The 18,969-nt window shown below is 39.0% G+C and overlaps 1 protein-coding gene across 1 annotated transcript; it reads left to right on the forward strand.

Moving 5' to 3' along the window:
* Positions 1–12,337: 12,337 nt before the first annotated feature.
* On the forward strand, positions 12,338–13,318 carry LOC122700869 (olfactory receptor-like protein OLF4). Its single transcript, XM_043913901.1, has one exon. It carries the CDS (start codon positions 12,362–12,364, stop codon positions 13,316–13,318), a length of 957 nt encoding a protein of 318 aa, XP_043769836.1. The 5' UTR covers positions 12,338–12,361.
* The last annotated feature ends 5,651 nt before the right edge of the window (positions 13,319–18,969 follow it).

The raw sequence follows: 18,969 nt of genomic DNA on the forward strand, positions 1-18,969 counted from the left end.
TGCGGTCCTTGGGGCCGAGCCTGCCCCCTTCCCCTCCACGCTGCCTCCTGCCTCCGGCGGGGCTGGGCCGGTCCGCAACCTGCGAGCTCTTCTCTGGACTTTCTCGGTCCCTTTGTTCTGTGAACGGCCGACAGTGTGTTCGGGCCAGTTAATTTTCTCTCTCTCTTTTGCTCTCCCACAGTTCAAGTTGGCAACTCACAAAAGCTCCCTCCGATTGTCCTCAGGGCACTCAGGCCCAGACCCTACCCCAAGCAATGCCACCCGCTCCTCTCCGTTCCGCACTCACTTGCTGGTGACAGATGCGGGTGTCTGGGGTATTTTTCTGCTGGGAGTTGCTTTTAGGCTCGTAATCTGTGGGTTTTATTTATTGTTTCCCTCCCAGTCAGGTTGCCCTCCGAGATTCAAACACTTCCCCCAGGCCCGCCAGTGCGAGGGTTTCCTGGTGTCTGGAAACGTCCTCTATTAAGACTCCCTTCCCGGGATGGATCTCCGTCTTTAGCTCTTTTGTCTCACTTTTTATCTTTTATATTTTGTCCTACCTCCTTTCGAAGACAATGGGCTGCTTTTCTGAGTGCCTGATGACCTCAGCTAGTGATCAGAAGTTATTCTGCATTATTAATTTCTAATTGACTCCTTTTTATTTCTTCTAGGTCCTTGTTAAACATTTCTTGCATCTTCTCAATCCTTGACTCCAGGCTATTTATCTGTAACTCCATTTTGTTTTCAAGATTTTGGATCACTTTTGTTATCATTATTCTAAATTCTTTTCCAGGTAGATCCCCTATCTTCTCCTCTTTTGTTTGGCTTGGTGGGCATTTTTCATGTTCCTTTACCTCCTGGGTATTTCTTTGTCTTTTCATCTTGTTTAAATTGCTGTGTTTGGAATGGCCTTTCTGTATTCTGGTGGTCTGTGGTTCCTTTTTATTGTGGAGATTTCGCCCAGTGGGTGGGCTTGGACGACTGGCTTGTCAAGGTTTCCTGGTTAGGGAAGCTTGCTTCGGTGTTCTGGTGTGTGGAGCTGGATTTCTTCTCTCTGGAGTGCAATGGAGTGTCCAGTAGTGAGTTTTGAGGTTGGTCTATGGGTTTGGTGTGACTTTGGGCAGCCTGTGTGTTGATCTTCAGGGCTATGTTCCTGCATTGCTGGAGAATTTGCGTGGTATGTCTTGCTCTGGAACTTATTGGCTCTTGGGTGGTGGCTGGTTTCAGTGTAGGTATGGAGGCTTTTGGATGATCTCTTATTAATTAATGTTCCCTGTAGTCAGGAGTTCTCTGGTGTTCTTAGGTTTTGGGCTTAAGTCTCCTGCCTCTGGATTTCAGTCTTATTCTTCTAGTAGCCTCAAGACTTCTCCAACTATACAGCACTGATAATAACACTTCTAGGTTAATGGTGAAAAGATTCTCCACAGTGACTGACACCCAGAGAGGTTCACAGAGTTACATGAAGAAGAGGAGAGGGAGGAAGGAGATGGAGATGAGCAGAAGAAAAAAGGGGGACTCAAGAAGAGAGAGACAGATCTAGGCAGTACTCTGTTCTCTAAGTGTTCTCTGTAGCCCAGAACACCCACAGAGATTCACAGAATTGGACTGAGAAGAGAAGAGGGTGGGAGGAAACAGAGGTGATCTGGGGGAGAAAAAGGAGAGTCAAAAGAGGGAGAGAGTAATCATCACACTCCAGAGTAAAAATCGGTACTGAAGATTGGATTCTTAAATGTCCAAAATTGATATCAAATACTGAAAAACAAAGATTAAAAATCTAGAGTAGAGGTTAGACTCTTAAAAATACAATATTAAAAACAAAAACACACAAAAAATTAGAAATATATATGAAATTCGCTTTAAAAATAGGTTGGTTTTTTTTTTTTGCGAAGTTATAGTGAAATGAAAATGAAAATTAAGGGGTAATAGAGGACTTTAAAATAAAAGAAAATGAAAATTAAGGAGTAATAGAGGAGTAATAGGGAATTTTAAAAGAAAATAAAAGAAAAAAATAAAAAATAGAAAAATAAAAAAAAATTTTTTAATTAAAAATAGTAAGAATATATCTAGGAATTTCTCAGAGCTGTTGTGGGCAGTGTGTGTTCTGTTCAGTTTCAGATAGTTCCTTGTTCCAGTTTACATTTCTCGATATCTATAGGTCCCTCGCTGTGTAGTTGGTGTTAACTACAGGGATTTTAATCTGTTGCACCAGTCACTTCTGAAGTGGTTCCCTTTGTTTATTTGGCTTCTGTTTGCTGGTCTCTTCAGTGTCTAATTTCTGCCCTGACACAAGTGGGCGGAGGTGGTCTGTTGTTTAGATTCGCTTGCTCAGTCAGTGCTGTGGGGAGGGAGGGGCACTGCAGACAAATATCACTGGCCTGTGTGGGGAGCACTCGCAGTGTTCCGGCCACACTGGGTTTGTCCCCGCTAGCGGCGCTTGTGCTTTCCCCGTCTACGTTGCTCAGGCTCCAGGCTGCTCTTTAGGGAACGGGCCCTGAGTTGCATGTGGTTCCAGTTTTCGGGTACTCCACAAAAGCGCAGACTCGGTTGGGCCTGCATTTTTCGCCTTCCCAGGCCCAAACAGTTCAGGCAGCGGAGGAGCACTCTCCCCGGGTGCGATGCACCTTATCCCCTCCGCGGTCCCAGCCTCAGTTTCCTTGCGCGCTGGTCTGGTGCGCCTTGTGTCTGTTCTGGGGAGCTGGTCTCTAGCCTCGACCCTCCCGGCGGATGTCAACCATCCAGAATCTCAGGAAGTCTTTGGTTAGAAATTGGAAGCCTGTTTGCAGTTTGGTAGGGGATGCCATCTCTGGGGCAGAGTTTGCCCCTTTCCACTCCCCCCTGCCTCCTGCCTCCAGCAGGGGATGGGACAGTCTGCCACCCGCTAGCTCTTTTCTGGAATTGCTCAGGCCTTCCTTTGTTCCTGAGCAATGCCGCCTGCTCATCTCCATTCAGCCCCCACTTGCTGGTGGCGGATGCGAGTGTCTGGGGTAATTTTCTGCTGGGAGTTGCTTTCAGGCAAGTAATCTGTGGGTTTTATTTATTTTTCCTCCCAGTTAGGTTGCCCTCCCAGATTCACAAACTTCCCCCAGACCCGCCCTTGAGAGGGTTTCCTGGTGTTTGAAAACTTCCTCTATTACGACTCCCTTCCCGGGACAGGTCTCCATCCCTAGCTCTTTTGTCTCTCTTTTTATCTTTTATATTTTGTCCTACCTCCTTTCAAAGACAATGGGCTGCTTTTCTGGGCGCCTGATGTCCTCTGCTAGCAATCAGAAGTTGTTTCGTGGTTTGTTCAGCGTTCAAATGTTCTTTTGATGAATTTGTAGGGGAGAAAGTGGTCTCCCCATCCTATTCCTCTGCCATCTTAGCTCCTCCCCCCAGGGTACAATCTTCTATTTAACCTAGTGTCTACATTCTCTATAGGAGTTACTGGTAAAGCTGATCATCAAATGTATGTCTCTAACTGACATCTATGTGAAACAGAAATTTCAATAAGGACTTTGACATAATAAGCCCTAGAGTCAGAGAGACCTTAAGTATGATGCAACAAAAAGTTGTGTCAGATTATATCTTTGCAAATGATTTTTTCATGGTGTCCATTTACATATTGACATATGTGATTTAGTATCTGTGTGTAAAGGGGTTTATTGTTGGGGTGAAGGAGTTTTTGGCATAATTATATCTTTCTGCTTGAAAACTTCCATTGTTGCCTACAAATAATTGCTCCTTCCATTGATCTAGATGAAATATTTCCCCGATTTCATTTCTGCTATAATCAATGAAAGAATGAATGAATAATTTAAATATCATATTTATATGATATGCACGATATGTGTAATATTATATATATATCCACATTATGGCTCATTAGACCTTAAATTCCCTTCTAGTCCTGTGATAAATGGGCTTTCCTGATAGCTAATTTGGTAAAGAATCTGCCCACAATGCAGGAGACCCCAGTTTGATTCCTGGGTCAGGAAGACTCACTGTAGAAGGGACAGGCTACCCACTCCAGTGTTCTTGGGCTTCCTTTATGGCTCAGCTGATAAAGAATCCACCTGCAAAGTGGGAGACCTGGGTTGGGAAGATCCCCTGGAGAAGGGAAAGGCTACCACTCCAGCATTCTGGTCTGGAGAATTCCATGGATTGTACAGTCCATGGTGTCACAGAGTCAGACTGAGCGGCTTTCACATTTTCACTTTCCTGTGATAAAGGTATACGTTTCTCACAAATAGGCATATCTTTTTAACCTTTCTTGCTGACCTACAAGGAAAACTAAATGGAATCCTTTTTTAATAAAATTGTATGACATAAACTTGAATAATAGAGATGTCTTGAATGCTATTTAGATATCATAACAATTGCCTAGAAATAAAGCAACACATTATTATAATTCTCTCAGTTCTGTTCACTTGGATTAGTGTATATCAGTTAGCTGTTTCTACATAACAAGTCATCCTAAAAGCAAATGATTTAGTATAATGAATTTTTTACATAATGAGTTTCTATGATTGAGAGTTGATCTGAGTTATGATTATTTCCCCATGGATCCACTGTCAGCTGTCAGACTCTATTTTGTGTTTTAAAGGCTCCTCCACAATGGTGTGTTCAGCTGTAGTGGTCTTCTGTCTTGAACCACTTGATGTCAATTTTTTTCCTTTTATGTAAGTAAGTTAGTCTTTAGTTTATTGAGGATGGTGACTGCATGAGAGTTGGGCCATAAAGAAGGCTGAGCATCAAAGAATTGATGCTTTCCAACTGTGGTGTTGGAGAAAACTCTTGAGAGTCCCTTGGTCTGCAAGGAAATCAAACTTGTCAACCCTACAGGAGATCAACCCTGAATATTCATTGGAAGAACTGATGCTGAAGCTGAAGTGCCAATATGTTGGCCACCTGATGCGAAGAGCTGACTCACTGGAAAAGACCCTGAAGTTGGTAAAGTTTGAAGGTAAAAGGAGAAGGAGGTGGCAGAGGATGAGATGGTTGGATTGCATCATTGACTCAATGGACATGAATTTGAGCTAGCTCTGGGAGATGGTGAAGGACAGGGAAGACTGGCATGCTGCATGCATGTGGTTGCAAAGAGTCAGACATGACTTAGAGATTGAACAACAGTCTTTTAGTTAATAAGAAAAACAAACAAACAACAACAACAAAAAACACCAAACCTTTATTTCTCAAATGTTAAATGCTATATTTAAATTTCACTGTTCCTAAATCCATATATGCCACTTTGCTTTCTTCCCAGTTAGAGGAGCTATCTTTCACCAGTATTAGTGTGATTAATATACTACCCTTGGAAAAGACCCTGATGCTGGAAAAGATTGAAGGCAGGAGGAGAAGGGGATGACAGAGGATGAGATGGTTGGATGGCATCACCGACTCAATGGACATGAGTTTGAGTAAAGTCCAGGAGTTGGTGATGGACAGGGAGGCCTGGCATGCTGCAGTCCATGGGGTTGCAAAGAATCGGACATGACTGAGTGACTGAACTGAACTGAACATACTACCCTTAACAATGTGCAAACAGAAAGTTTTAATTCTTAACTAATTCATTAGAGTGTAATTAAATATAATAAACTACACATTTTTAAAACACACAATTTTATAAATTTCAAAAACCAGCAATATACTACATGGTTCCATTTGTGTATAATTTTAAAAGGTCCACAATAAATTTTAATTTCTTTGTAATGTTATTGTTAATAATGAAATTGCCCTGAGCCTAAGTTTTATCTTTCAGAAAGAAATGTGAGATGATCAATCCTAACTTTACTTGGAGGTTGTGATGAAGCCATAAAATGTATGTAAATACTTCTCTGAGTCCCCAAACATTGTTCAAGTTTAGGAATATGTATATGTGTCTGTATCTGTATACACTTTCTCTGAAATAAACACACATAGATTTAAATGCACTGCTGCATTTGTAATTCCATCCATTGTACTGAAAGAAAACATGAGAGAAAGTTGGAAGGATAGAAGTAAAAAAATAAACACTTGAATGAACATAAATTAAAGAAAATGTAGAAACGTTAATACACAGATTAAGGTAGAATGTGTGACCTGAATTTTAATAATGACTTACTTTTCCTATCTTAAATTCCAAAGGCCTCAGAGTCAGATCCACATTTAGACAAAGTGAAATTCTCTCTACCAGCTATGGGGGCGAAATCTCTCCAGAATGACTAAAATTTTCTCCTATTAAAAATCAGAGTGTAACATAAAATGATGTTATATAACGGAAGCTCACTGATTGACTCCAAAGGGTTAAACTCAACTCCTAGGAGCAGTATGTATGCTGTTCTGTGCTAAGTCACTGCAGTCTTGTCCGACTCTTTGCGGCCCCATGGACTGTAGCCTGCCAGGCTTCTCTATCCACGGGATTCTGCAGGAAAGAACACTGGAGTGGATTGCCATGGCCTTCTCCAGGGGATCTTCCTGATCCAGGGATCCAACCTGTGTCTCTTACATTTCCTGCATTGGCAAGTGAGCTGTTTAATTTCTGCTGTAAGTAGGAAGTCAATTTAGGCTTTACAAAACTTGCGTGTAACCAAGGATTATAATACCCAAGTTTTATTTTAAAGGAGCAAAGTTATCCCCTGTTTTGAAAAGGGTAATGGTCATATTCAGAGATTTCTTGGGTTGCGTTCCTGCAACAGATCAGATCATTGAAGACCCAAAGGACCTAGTCAAGACCAATTGTCAATATTATACTTTTGAGAAAACTTGAACTCAGGGATGTGATGAGGTGCCAGGAGCCTTAGAGCTTTGGAAGCAGGAGAGGTAAAGGCAAAGGAGTGAGGAAACTGAATTTACCTAACTTGTAATGGAGTCTCTTAGGAACAAAGAATCAGAAGAAAAATTGCATTCTGTCCAGACCAGTGTCATCAAGGGAAATAACGAGCTTAAATGTTGGGGTAACAAAGGGAAAATGTGTTTAATGAGCTGACATGGAGGATGTAAATATCTCCTCTGCTGCAGTCCCTTGGCCTGATCCATTTTGCTTGGGCAGTATGTGTTCATTGCTTTTGTGGTCCTACATCTGAATGGGAGACCAATGCTTGATCTCTTAGCTGTCCTGTGCAGAGACAGAACATGGGTCTGCATCACCAGCTACTTAAGGGGGAAGTTTGACTTTCACAGGGAAACCTCCCAGACAAAGTGAGACCAACCTCCCAAACAGGTGAGTCTGAGAGCTCCACAGACACTGCAGGAGAGGATCAGAAGGATGGAAACCAGGAATGTACCTGAGGTCATCTGAGGACCAATCTAGCATAGCCCAGAGGCAGAGGTCACCGTGGCTGCTTGCTGGGTTTCCTGAAGATGTATTTATTTATGATGTTGAAAAGTAACAGTGAACTCAAAAATGAGATTGTCAGTGTTGACAATTAAATCATGCTAGTGGAAGCCCCACAGAAGAACAAATAGGAGGGGCAAACTGCATCCAGTAAAATTGGAACATGAGTCTAAGGTTCTTGTTAATTAACAGGAATAGACATATAGGGTATTAACTGTAGAGGGTCCAATAGTGAGGTGAGGGCATTTCATTTCATTGTAAGATGGGGCATGTTAGACTGTGCCTCCACATAGAGGAGAAAGATCTAAACTGAGGACTGTTTGCAAATACACACTTTCAATAGCTGTGTAGGCAAGATACACATTATAGTATCTTCTCTCACTCTTGTGTTCACTTAAGAGAAAAATTAAACTTAGTTATATAAGTGAAAAGATGTATGCTAGGGAGGTTTACTTTCCAACTGTTTTATTATCTGTGAGGCTAAATAGATCTGTGGATTTGTTAGTCATGCAGTGTTTCTCTATTTAAAAAATGTCTCTATGACAATTTTGTTTTACATAGTGGCATCAGAGTGCTGTTATTCCTTTTTTAAATTGCATTCTTTGATAGGAAGGACTATTTTTTAACAAAAAGATTTACATTTGTGATTTAGCTCTTTGTATATGCATAGATTTATTTGTGGGATTGTATAAGAATTGATAAATTTTGTTGGTCAAATCTGCCAACATTCTCTCCATTGCTTTTCCAAAAGAATTTGGGTATAACTGATCTTTGACAATATATGAGTTACAGGTGCACAGCATAATGCTTCAATATTTGTTTATACTGCTAAATGATCACCACAGCTAATCTCCTTAACATGTTACCACACATAGTTACAATTTATTTCTTGTGGGGAGAACTTTTAGGACATACTGTCTCTTAGCAACTTAAAATTATTCTAAAAAATGTGTTATGGACTATAGTCACCATGCTGCCTAGTGCATACAGCTCATTGCTCTTTATTGTTATTTTTCTCACCATAATACTTTAGTTGTCACTTTAATACTCTTAATGTGTCAAATCTTGATGTAAGCAAGAAAGGAAAGTGGGGGTCTTTAACACCCTTAGTGCTGATAGATAATTTCTTATACATATTTATTTCTATTAAGAGTTTCTCATCTGTTTTCATTTTTATTCCTTTTGGCCTTCTGATTAAATCTTTTCTTAAAAGCTGCATCACCTCTGACCATAATTCTTTACTATTTGACTTACATTCTATAGCCATATTTGACTTCCTCTCTCTACATATAAGATAAAATTATAACTTAGATACCGCTCCTTCCTCACATTGCAAATGTTCTTTTGTTATATTGTTTCACTTCCAAATCTTTGGCAATTTGATCTTGAATTAGTGATCCATGTTAATATTGTTCATTTTTACTCTATTGTGTCTTCTTATCAGTTGTAAATTTTCATTCAATTTTATTATTCAATTTATTATTGTGGTGCTAGTGGTAAAGAATCTGTCTGCCAAAGTAGGAGAATTAAGAGATCAGATGGGAAGGGAGGCGGCAGGGGGGATTGGGATGGGGAACACATGAAAATCCATGGCTGATTCATGTCAATGTATGGCAAAAACCATTACAATACTGTAAATTAATTAGCCTCCAATTAATTAAAAAAAAAGAAAAGAGAGATACAGTTTTGATCTCTAGATTGCGAAGATACCCTGGGGGAGGGCATGACAACACACTCCAGTCTTCTTGCCTGGAGAATCCCATGGACAGATGGAGGCTCCTGGCAGGCTACAGTCTATAGGGTTGCACGCAGTCAGACATGACTGAAGTGATTTTGCATATAGCACATTGCCCAGGAAACAGTACCCTTAATATAATTGCACTCTCACCGATATATTTTGTTCCATAAGTTCTTAAGTTTTGAAAAATCTCTTTCTAAAATGTGTTCTTATACATATATACTTTTACACAAATGCATCAATACAATCCTGAATACATTATAAGTGGTTTTTATATTTTAGTGGCAAATCGTCATTATGTTTAATGTTTTCCGCAATTTGTCCCTCTTTTGTTTCTTTCTCAATAATACCTCAGGGACTTGGTTCCAATCAACCAGTGTAATGGTGGTTCATTATTTTAATATCTGTATAATATTGCATGGTGTGGCTGTATAACTCACAGATTTGGTGGCCTATAATATTATTTATCAACAAGTGACTATTATATCACTGCTGCAAAAGTATTTTGAAATTCTTAAATTAATACTGTGTTTCTCCACCAACGGTAATTGTTTCCCCCAGGGTCCTTTAAGCAATAATCATAGACATTATTTGCTGTCACACTGATGAGTGGTAAGTAGTGGGCAAGGATATTTCTAAACATACTGCAATTTACAGGGCAGACCCCACCCCAGAGAACGATCTGGCAGAGAATGTCCACTTGTGCAGAGACTGAGGAATCCAGATTTTAAAACTATCCGTGTTTCTGATATCAGTAGAAATGCAGTTCTGATGTAGTTTTTTATATATTTGGCTGAAGTGGACTGCCTAATTTTACACTGGGGTCTTTAGTCCCTTTTAAAAGGATGTGTCAGATAAGGAACAACTTAATTTCCTTCTGGACAGATGACCATTTAGTCCAGCTAAATTCAACAATCCTGCCTTTTCTAACCAAATTGGATACAACCATCCCACAGGATAGTGTTCATGTCTAAAGGGACCTGATTCTTAATCATTCAATACATTATACCAAAGCATCTGCTATTTGCCAGAAATTTCTGGGTCATTGTATGTTATATTCTCTTGAGTCGAAGTCTTTTCTAAATTAATTATTAATTCATGTCATAAATGTTTAATTACCCCTATTAATTCCCTGGTGCCTCATACGGTAAAGTATCTGCCTACAGTGCAGGAGACCTGGGTTCAATTCCCTCCTGGGAAGGGACGATTCCTGGAGAAGGAAATGGCAACCCATTCCAGTATTCTTGCCTGGAAAATCCCATGGATGAAGGAGCGTGGTAGGCTACAGTCCATGGGGTCGCAAAGAGCCAGACACGACAGAACAACTACACTTTCACCCCTAGTATATATCAAGTTTCAGTCAATTTTTGTTGTTCCATTCAGTTTTCTTTAATACAAATATAAGAAATCACCCTTTTAACTGGTTTCATATTTTAGCCATATTTTGTCATTTCAGAATTTCTCATTTTCTTAAGTGTGTTTTTTAAAAAAATGCAAATATATTCACAGACCTTTGAGAAAATAAGAATTGAACAAGGCAATTTAAGTCTTTGATGATTAGTATCTTGCAATATAGTGACAATGTCACAGTACACTGAAATATAGTTTCCTCAGGTTTAAATCACGTAAAGAAATTTATTCAGAATAAGAGGAGGAATTTCATGACCTGCTCAAGGTTTTTAGAGTATGGTCTGGAAAGGTGTTTGCCTGCTGGAAAAAGACCAGAACTAGAATTGAAGTGTGCTCATTGGATTAATTAAAAAAGTGAAAACATTATGCCCAAGAGTAATAAACAAATTATGATCTATAAGAAACCAGAGATAGGGCTTGCCTCATTCAGTATCAGAACACACAAAAAAAGATCAAATTATATAGAAAAGGACAGGAAAGACATCTTCTACTGTCTCATATAACACATACATAACTTTTGTCACATTTTCTATGTTTTTATTTTTGAATTGTTGAGTTTACAACCTTTACTTATTTTTCTCTTGGGGTATTAAATCTGTATGGTTTTTCACATCATATATGTATCACTGCCTCTGTCCTTGGAAGTAAGATGTTTCTTTCTGGTTTTTCATGGGCAACAAAGAGGTATTGGTGAAGTTGGAAGGTTGCTAATCCAAGGAAGCTTCTCTTCATCAAATTGTTTCAGGGATGATTTGAGCTTGTTAGATATTTTTCCTTCATTTTATTTCTCCCTCATATATTATGTTTCTTTAAATACAGGGCAGAAAGTGGCTGTAGCTAAAAGGAATCCCAATGTTATTATTCCATCAGAAGTTTATGATTTGGAATTTATGGGTGTCATTTAAACATTTTTCGGGAGAAAATTAATCTGATCTGACTAGCTCGAGTGGTTACCACCCCTGGCCTAAGGAGGTGGGTCTGGTTGAGAAATTCATGACAGAAACACAGCCTAGGAGCCATGGTGTGTCTGTGCCTTGTGGAGTGAGAGCAGGTCTTAGAGCCCAGGCACTTGGACTCATACATTAAGGTGATATAATAAGGTGACAGAAGTCAGAACTCAATCAAATATGGTACTGAGATGAGGATCTGCTTTAATTCACAGGAAGCCTTTGCAACTAAATCCAGAAAGTGCTGGGAACACCGTGAAAGGAGGGATTCTCTGTGGACTAAAGTGTCAGCTCTATCTGGGAGGCCAACTTGCTCCTCAGCATCCCTGACACCAACTCTAATCACTCCCCCTCTTGATTATCCCTCTGCCCTGCTGGCTTTCTCGTTTGCCTTTGAACATGTCGATCCAGCATCCTCCTCAGGTCTTTTGCAGTGGCAGCTCCCTCTGCCAGGCACACACTTCTCCTGGTATCTCACCAGGTACTTCTCTCTCTTCCTGGACATCTCTTCAAATAACCCCTTATTTGCAGCCCTGGCAACTTGGTATAAAATAATGCCACTGACTACTTTCTCCTTTATATATGTTTTTGTTTTCTTCATAACACCTGTCACTTTCTAACATATTATATATTTATTTGGATATCATCTTTCATCATCCTTGGATTGTGAGATATTTGTTTAAGCACCTCTATTTATTATCTGTATGGCTTGAAACATGTTTGTTCTCAATATTTTTCTCAAATGCATGAAAGAATTTCTCATTAAAAATGTAAATACATGAACCCTTTGGAAATATACAGAGAATGGGACAAAAAGTTTTATTCAGAGGTGAAATGGGGTATAACTTCATGGAGAATTTATCTATATACAACATATTAATATCAATTTCATGCCAACAAAATTGAAATTATAGTATTTCAGTGATGTGAGTTGTGTCTGTTTGGGTGAAAATTCTTCATGCTATTTTCTTTTTTCCCAATAGGCAGCTTCATCACATGGAGCCAGGGAACAATACACAAATCCCAGAATTTCTTCTTCTGGGACTTTCAGAGGGACCAGAATTGCAGCCCCTCATCTTTGGGCTTTTCCTCTCCATGTACCTGATCACTGTGTTTGGAAACCTGCTCATCATCCTGGCTGTCAGCGCAGAATGCCACCTCCACACCCCCATGTACTTCTTCCTCTCCAACCTGTCCTTTGTAGACATCTGCTTCACCTCCACCACCATCCCAAAGATGCTCCAAAACACCCAGACACAGAGGAAAGTCATCACCTATGAAGGCTGCATTGTGCAGGTGTATTTTTACTTACTCTTTGCAGGGTTAGATAACTTCCTCCTGACTGTGATGGCCTATGACCGGTATGTGGCCATCTGCCACCCGCTGCAGTACACGGTCATCATGAACCCCTGGGTCTGTGGAGTGCTGGTGCTGGTGTCCTGGGTGTTGAGTTCTATGTATTCCTTGTTACAGAGTTTAATGATTTTGCGATTGTCTTTCTGTTCAGACTTGGAAATCCATCACTTTTTCTGTGAAATCACATGGCTCATCCAACTGGCCTGTTCTGACCCCTTTCTCAATAACATGGCGGTGTATTTTGGATCTGTAATTATAGGGGGTGTTCCCCTGGCTGGTATCCTTTACACTTACTCTAAGATAGTGTCCTCTATCTGTGGAATCTCATCAGCTCAGGGGAAGTATAAAGCATTCTCCACCTGTGCATCTCACCTCTCGGTTGTCTCCTTATTTTATTGCTCGGCCTTAGGAGTGTATCTTAGCTTCACTGCTACCTACCGCTCACATACAAGTGCTATAGCATCGGTGATGTACACCATGGTCACACCCATGCTGAACCCCTTCATTTATAGTCTGAGAAACAAAGACATAAAGAGGGCTCTAAAAAGATTCTTTGGGATGGAAACTTTTAGAAAAGGTCCATTTACCTCGGGCTGAAGAATGATAGCAGGGCTTAAAGCCTCAGAGTCAGACAGTGAGATTCTTTGTTTAGATTATGGTAATAGCAACTGCTTCTTCATTTTATTTCCTGGTATTTCCATTTCTTTGATTTCACTTCTATGTACAATTTGAAAAACATCCTTTATTAACGTTTCTCTTCTCCGTCATCTAAGTTTTTTCTTTTGTTATTTTTCTGCTCTCTCAAATTGGTTCAAACCTTGTGTGAAACATATGTAAATTCCCATTTATCTCATGAGCATTCACAATTTCTTAAGAATAATTGTTTTTTGAAATGAAATGCTTTGTACTGAGTAAACTCTTTTTCATTTTATTAAAAGAATGATCATAGTTTGTGCTACTTCTATGAAAAATCTAACTCGGTGACCAAACCAATTATATAACTTCATAGGAGAATAAAATATGAAAGTACAATTTGTTACTTTTTAATTCATCATACCTTGGAACATCACTACCATAATTTCTCTTTCTGGAAATGTAGACACGAACAGATGTATGTTTCATAACTGGTCATCTGATTTCACACCCCTCAGGGTACTATTCTCTATTTAGCTCAGTGTCACATTCTCTACAGGAGTTGCTGAGAAAGAGGAGCATCAGATGCATGTCTCTAATTGGCATCTACATCAAACAGTAATTTCAATACAGAGCTTGCCATAATAAGACCTAGAGTCAGACAGGACCCTAAGTATGATGCAACAGAAATTTGTGTCAGATTATTCCTATGCAAAGTATTTTTTCATAGTGTCCATTTAATTATGGAGGTCTGTGGTTTAGTGTCTGTATGTAAAAGGGTTTATTGTTGGGGTGAAGGATTATTTGGCATAAATATATCTTTCTGCTTCAAAACTTCCCTTGTGCCTAAAATATATGGTTCCTTCCAATGCTCTAAATGAAATATTTCCCCCATTCCAGTTCTGTCATAACCAATAAAGGAACAGTGAATGAATGATATGAATATCATTTATATGACATACATTATATATCTATATATATAGATATATATAGGTATAGATATATATATATATATCTCCAAATCTTGGTTCACTAGAGAGCTTAAATTCCCATCTAGTCCTGTGATAAAGGTATAGGTTTTATAAATAGGCATATCCTTTTTTCTCTTTTTTTTTAATTAATGTGTTTTTATTGAAGGATAATTGCTTTACAGAATCTTGTTGTTTTCTGTCAAACCTCAGCATGAATCAGCCATACGCATGCACATACCCCCTCCCTTTGAACCTCCTTCCCGTCTCCCTCCCCATCCCACCCCTCTAGGTTGATCCAGTGGCCCTGTTTGAGTTTCCTGAGCCATACAGCAAATTCCTGTTGGCTATCTATCTTACACATGGTAATGTAAGCTTCCATGTTACTCTTTCCATACATCTCATCCTCCCCTCCCCTCTCCCCATGTCCATAAGTCTATTCTCTATGTCTGTTTCTCTGTTGTTGCCCTTAAATAAATTCTTCAGTACCATTTTTGTAGATTCCATATATATGTGTTAGAATATGGTATTTATCTTTCTCTTTCTGACTCACTTCACTCTGTATAATAGGTGCTAGGTTCATCCATCTCATTAGAACTGACTCAAATGCATTCCTTTTTATGGCTAGGTAATATTCCACTGTGTATATATACCACAACTTCTTTATCCATTCATCTGTCGATGGACATCTAGGTTGCGTCCATGTTTCAGTTATCGTAAATAGCACTACAATGAACAATGGGATACATGTGTCTCTTTCAATTTTGGTTTCCTCAGGGTATATGCCTAGGAGTGGTATTGCTGGGTCATATGGTGGTTTTTTTCATAGTTTTTTAAGGAAAAACTCCAAACTCCATACCATCTTCCAAAGTGGCTGTATAAATTTACATTCTCACCAACAGTGCGAGAGTGTTCCCTTTTCTCCACACCCTTTCCAGCATTTATTGTTTGTTGACTTTTTGATGAGGACCATTCTGACCTGTGTGAGGTGATATCTCATTGCGATTTTCACTTGCATTTCTCTAATAATGAGCGGCATAGTCACAGACTTTAGTTTTGGGGCTCCAAAATCACTGCAGATGGTGACTGCAGCCATGAAATGAAAGGATGCAGACTTTTGAACTCTGTGGGAGAATGTGAGGGTGGGATGTTTCAAAAGAACAGCATGTATACTATCTATGGTGAAACAGATCACCAGCCCAGGTGGGATGCATGAGACAAGTGCTCGGGCCTGGTGCACTGGGAAGACCCAGAGGAGTCGGGTGAAGAGGGAGGTGGGAGGGGGGATCGGGATGGGGAATAAGTGTAAATCTATGGCTGATTCATATCAATGTATGACAAAACCCACTGAAATGTTGTGAAGTAATTAGCCTCCAACTAATAAAAAAATTAAAAAAAAAAAAAAAAAGAAAGGATGCTTACTCCTTGGAAGAAACGTTATGACCAACCTAGACAGCATATTAAAAAGCAGAGACATTACTTTGCCAAAAGGTCCTTCTAGTCAAAGCTATGTTTTTTCCAGTAGACATGTATGGATGTGAGAGTTGGACTATAAAGAGAGCTGAGCACCGAAAAATTGATGCTTTTGAACTGTGGTGTTGGAGAAGACTCTTGAGAGTCCCTTGGACTGCAAGGAGATCCAACCAGTCCATCCTAGAGGAAATTAGTTCTGGGTGTTCATTGGAAGGACTGATGTTGAAGGTGAAACTCCAATACTTTGGCCACCTGATGCGAAGAGCTGACTCATTTGAAAAGACCCTGATGCTGGGAGAGATTGAAGGCGAGAGGAGAAGGGGATGACAGAGGATGATATGGTTGGATGGCATCACTGACTCAATGGACATGAGTTTGAGCAAGCTCCAAGAGTTGGTGGTGGACAGGGAGGCCTGGCATGCTGCAGTCCATGAGGTCACAAAGAGTCAGACACGACTGAGCAACTGAACTGAACTGAACTGAACTGAATAATGAGCGATGTTGAGCATCTTTTCATGTGTTTGTAGCCATCTGTATGTCTTCTCTGGAGAAATGTCTGTTTAGGTCTTTTCCCCACCTTTTGATTGGGTTGTTTGTTTTTCTGGTATTGAGTGGTATGAGCTGCTTGTATATTTTAGAAATTAATCCTTTGTCAGTTGTTTCATTTGCTATTATTTTCTCCCATTATGAGTGCTGTCTTTTCACCTTGCTTATAGTTTCCTTTGTTGTGCAAAAGCTTTTAAGTTTAATCAGATTCCACTTATTTACTTTTGCTTTTATTTCTGTTACTCTAGGAGGTGGCTCATGGATTATCTTGCTTTGATTTATGTCAGAGTGTTCTGCATATGTTTTCCTCTAAGAGTTTTATAGCTTCTAGTCTTACATTTAGGTTTTTAATCCATTTTGAATTTATCTTTTTGTATGGTGTTAGGAAGTGTTCTAATTTCTTTATTTTACAAGTAGCTTTCCAGTTTTCCCAGAACCATTTATTGAAGAGGCTGTCTTTGCCCCATTGTATGTTCTTGCCTCTTTTGTCAAAGATAAGGTACCCATGGGTGCATGGGTTTATTTCTGGGTTTTATATCTTGTTCCATTGGTCTATATTTCTGTTTTTGTGCCAGGACCATGCTGTCTTGATAACTGTAGATTTGTAGTATAACCTGAAGTCAGGTAGCTTGATTTCTCCAGCTCCATTCTTCTTTCTCAAGACTGCTTTGGCTATTCAGGTTCTTCTGTGTTTCCATATGAATTGTGAATTTTTTTTGTTCTAGTTTTGTGATAAATGCCATTGGTAATTTGATAGGGATTGCATTAAATCTGTAGATTGCACTTGGTAGTATATTCATTTTCACACTATTGAGTCTTCCTACATAGGAATGCGGAATATCGCTCATCTGTTTATGTCATCTTTGATTTGTTTCTTTAGTATCTTATAATTTTCTGTGTACAGTTCTTTTGTTTCCTTAGGTAAGTTTATTACTAGATATTTAATTCTTTTTGTTGCAATGGTGAATGGGATTGATTCCTTAATTGCTCTTTCTGCTTTTTCATTGTTAGTATATAGGAATGCAAGTGATTTCTATGTATTGATTTTGTATCTTGAGACTTTTCTAAATTCACTGATTAGCTCTAGTAAGTTTGATACAATATTTAAGGTTTTCTATGTACAGTATCATGTTATCGGCAAATAGTGAGAGCTTTACTTCTTTTCTGATCTGGATTCCTATTATTTTTTTTCTTCCCTTTCTTCCTTGTTTTATTTTTCTTGGACCACTTTATGTCAATTCTTCTTCTTTTTCTTCCCTAGCTGTAGCTAGGACTTCCAGAACTATGTGAATGATAGTGGTGAAAGTAGACACCCTTGTCTTGTTCCTGATCTTAGGGGGAATGCTTTCATTTTTTCACCATTGATAATAATGTTTACTGTAGGCTTATCATATATGGCCTTTACTATGTTGAGTTGGGTTCCTTCTATGCTTGTTTTTTGAAGAATTTTAATCATAAATGAGTGCTTAATTTTGTCAAAGGTTTTTTTTTTCTGCATCTTTTGAGATGATCATATGCATTTTATCTTTCAATTTGTTAATATGGGGTATCACATTGATTGATTTCCATATATTGAAGAATCCTTGCATCCCTGGGATAAACCCAACTTGATTATGGTGTATGAGCTTTTTGATGTGTTGCTGAATTCAGTTTGCTAAACTTTTGTTGAGGATTTTTGCATCTAGATTCCTCAGTGATATTGTCCTATAGTTTGTGTGTGTGTGTGTGTGTGTGTGTGTTGTCTTTGTCTAGTTTTCGTATCAGGGTGATACCATTCTATGAGGTGGTGGCCTTGTAGAATGAGCTTGGAAGCATTCCTCCTCTGCAATTTCTTGAAAGAGGTTTAGAAGGATAGGCATTAGCTCTCTTCTAACTGTTTGATAGAATTCTCCTCAAACAGGCATATCCTTTTAACCTTTCTTGCTTACCTACACAGAACCCTAAACAGAATCCCTTTTTTATAAAGTTGACATAAACTTGAATGATAGTCATCATAATGTTATTCAAACATCACAACGGTTGTCTAGAAAAAAGAAGCATATTATTATAACTCCCCCCAGTTCTGTTCATTTTGATTACTGTTTCTTTTACCTGTTGCTACATAGCAAGTCATCCTAAAAGCAAATGGCTTAATATAATGAAGATTTGTCAGATGGTTTCTATGACGGGCAGCTGATCTGAGTTCTGATTGTCTCCTCTTGGGCCTGCTGTCAGCTGGCAGACTGTTTTCTGTTTTAAAGGATCGTCCATAGTGTGGTGTGCAGTGTAGTGCTCTTCTGTCTTGGACCACTTTATGCCAATTTCTTCCTTTTATATATTAGGTCAGTCTTTCGTTTATAGGGAAATCACTAGGTTTCTCAAATGTTAATTGCTTTATTTGAATTTTCCTGTTCCTAGTTCATATGTGTCACTTCACTTTATTCCTAATTAGAGGAGCTATCTCCCATCAATTTTAGGTATGACACAACCACCTGTGCTTAACATACTTCCCTCCACAATGTACTACCAGGAAGTTTTAACTCTTAGCTAATTAGAGCATAATTCCATATAATAAACTGTACATTTTTAAAGTATTCAACTTTCTGAATTTTAAAAATTAGCAGTATATTATGTAGTTCCATTTGCATA

Source organism: Cervus elaphus, chromosome 9 (assembly GCF_910594005.1).
Source record: "Cervus elaphus chromosome 9, mCerEla1.1, whole genome shotgun sequence".
In the NCBI taxonomy this organism is placed as follows: domain Eukaryota; kingdom Metazoa; phylum Chordata; class Mammalia; order Artiodactyla; family Cervidae; genus Cervus; species Cervus elaphus.

Excerpts from the sequence above, each read along its gene's own strand:
- LOC122700869 (XM_043913901.1), top strand. The coding sequence starts at position 12,362 with ATGGAGCCAGGGAACAATACACAAATCCCAGAATTTCTTCTTCTGGGA.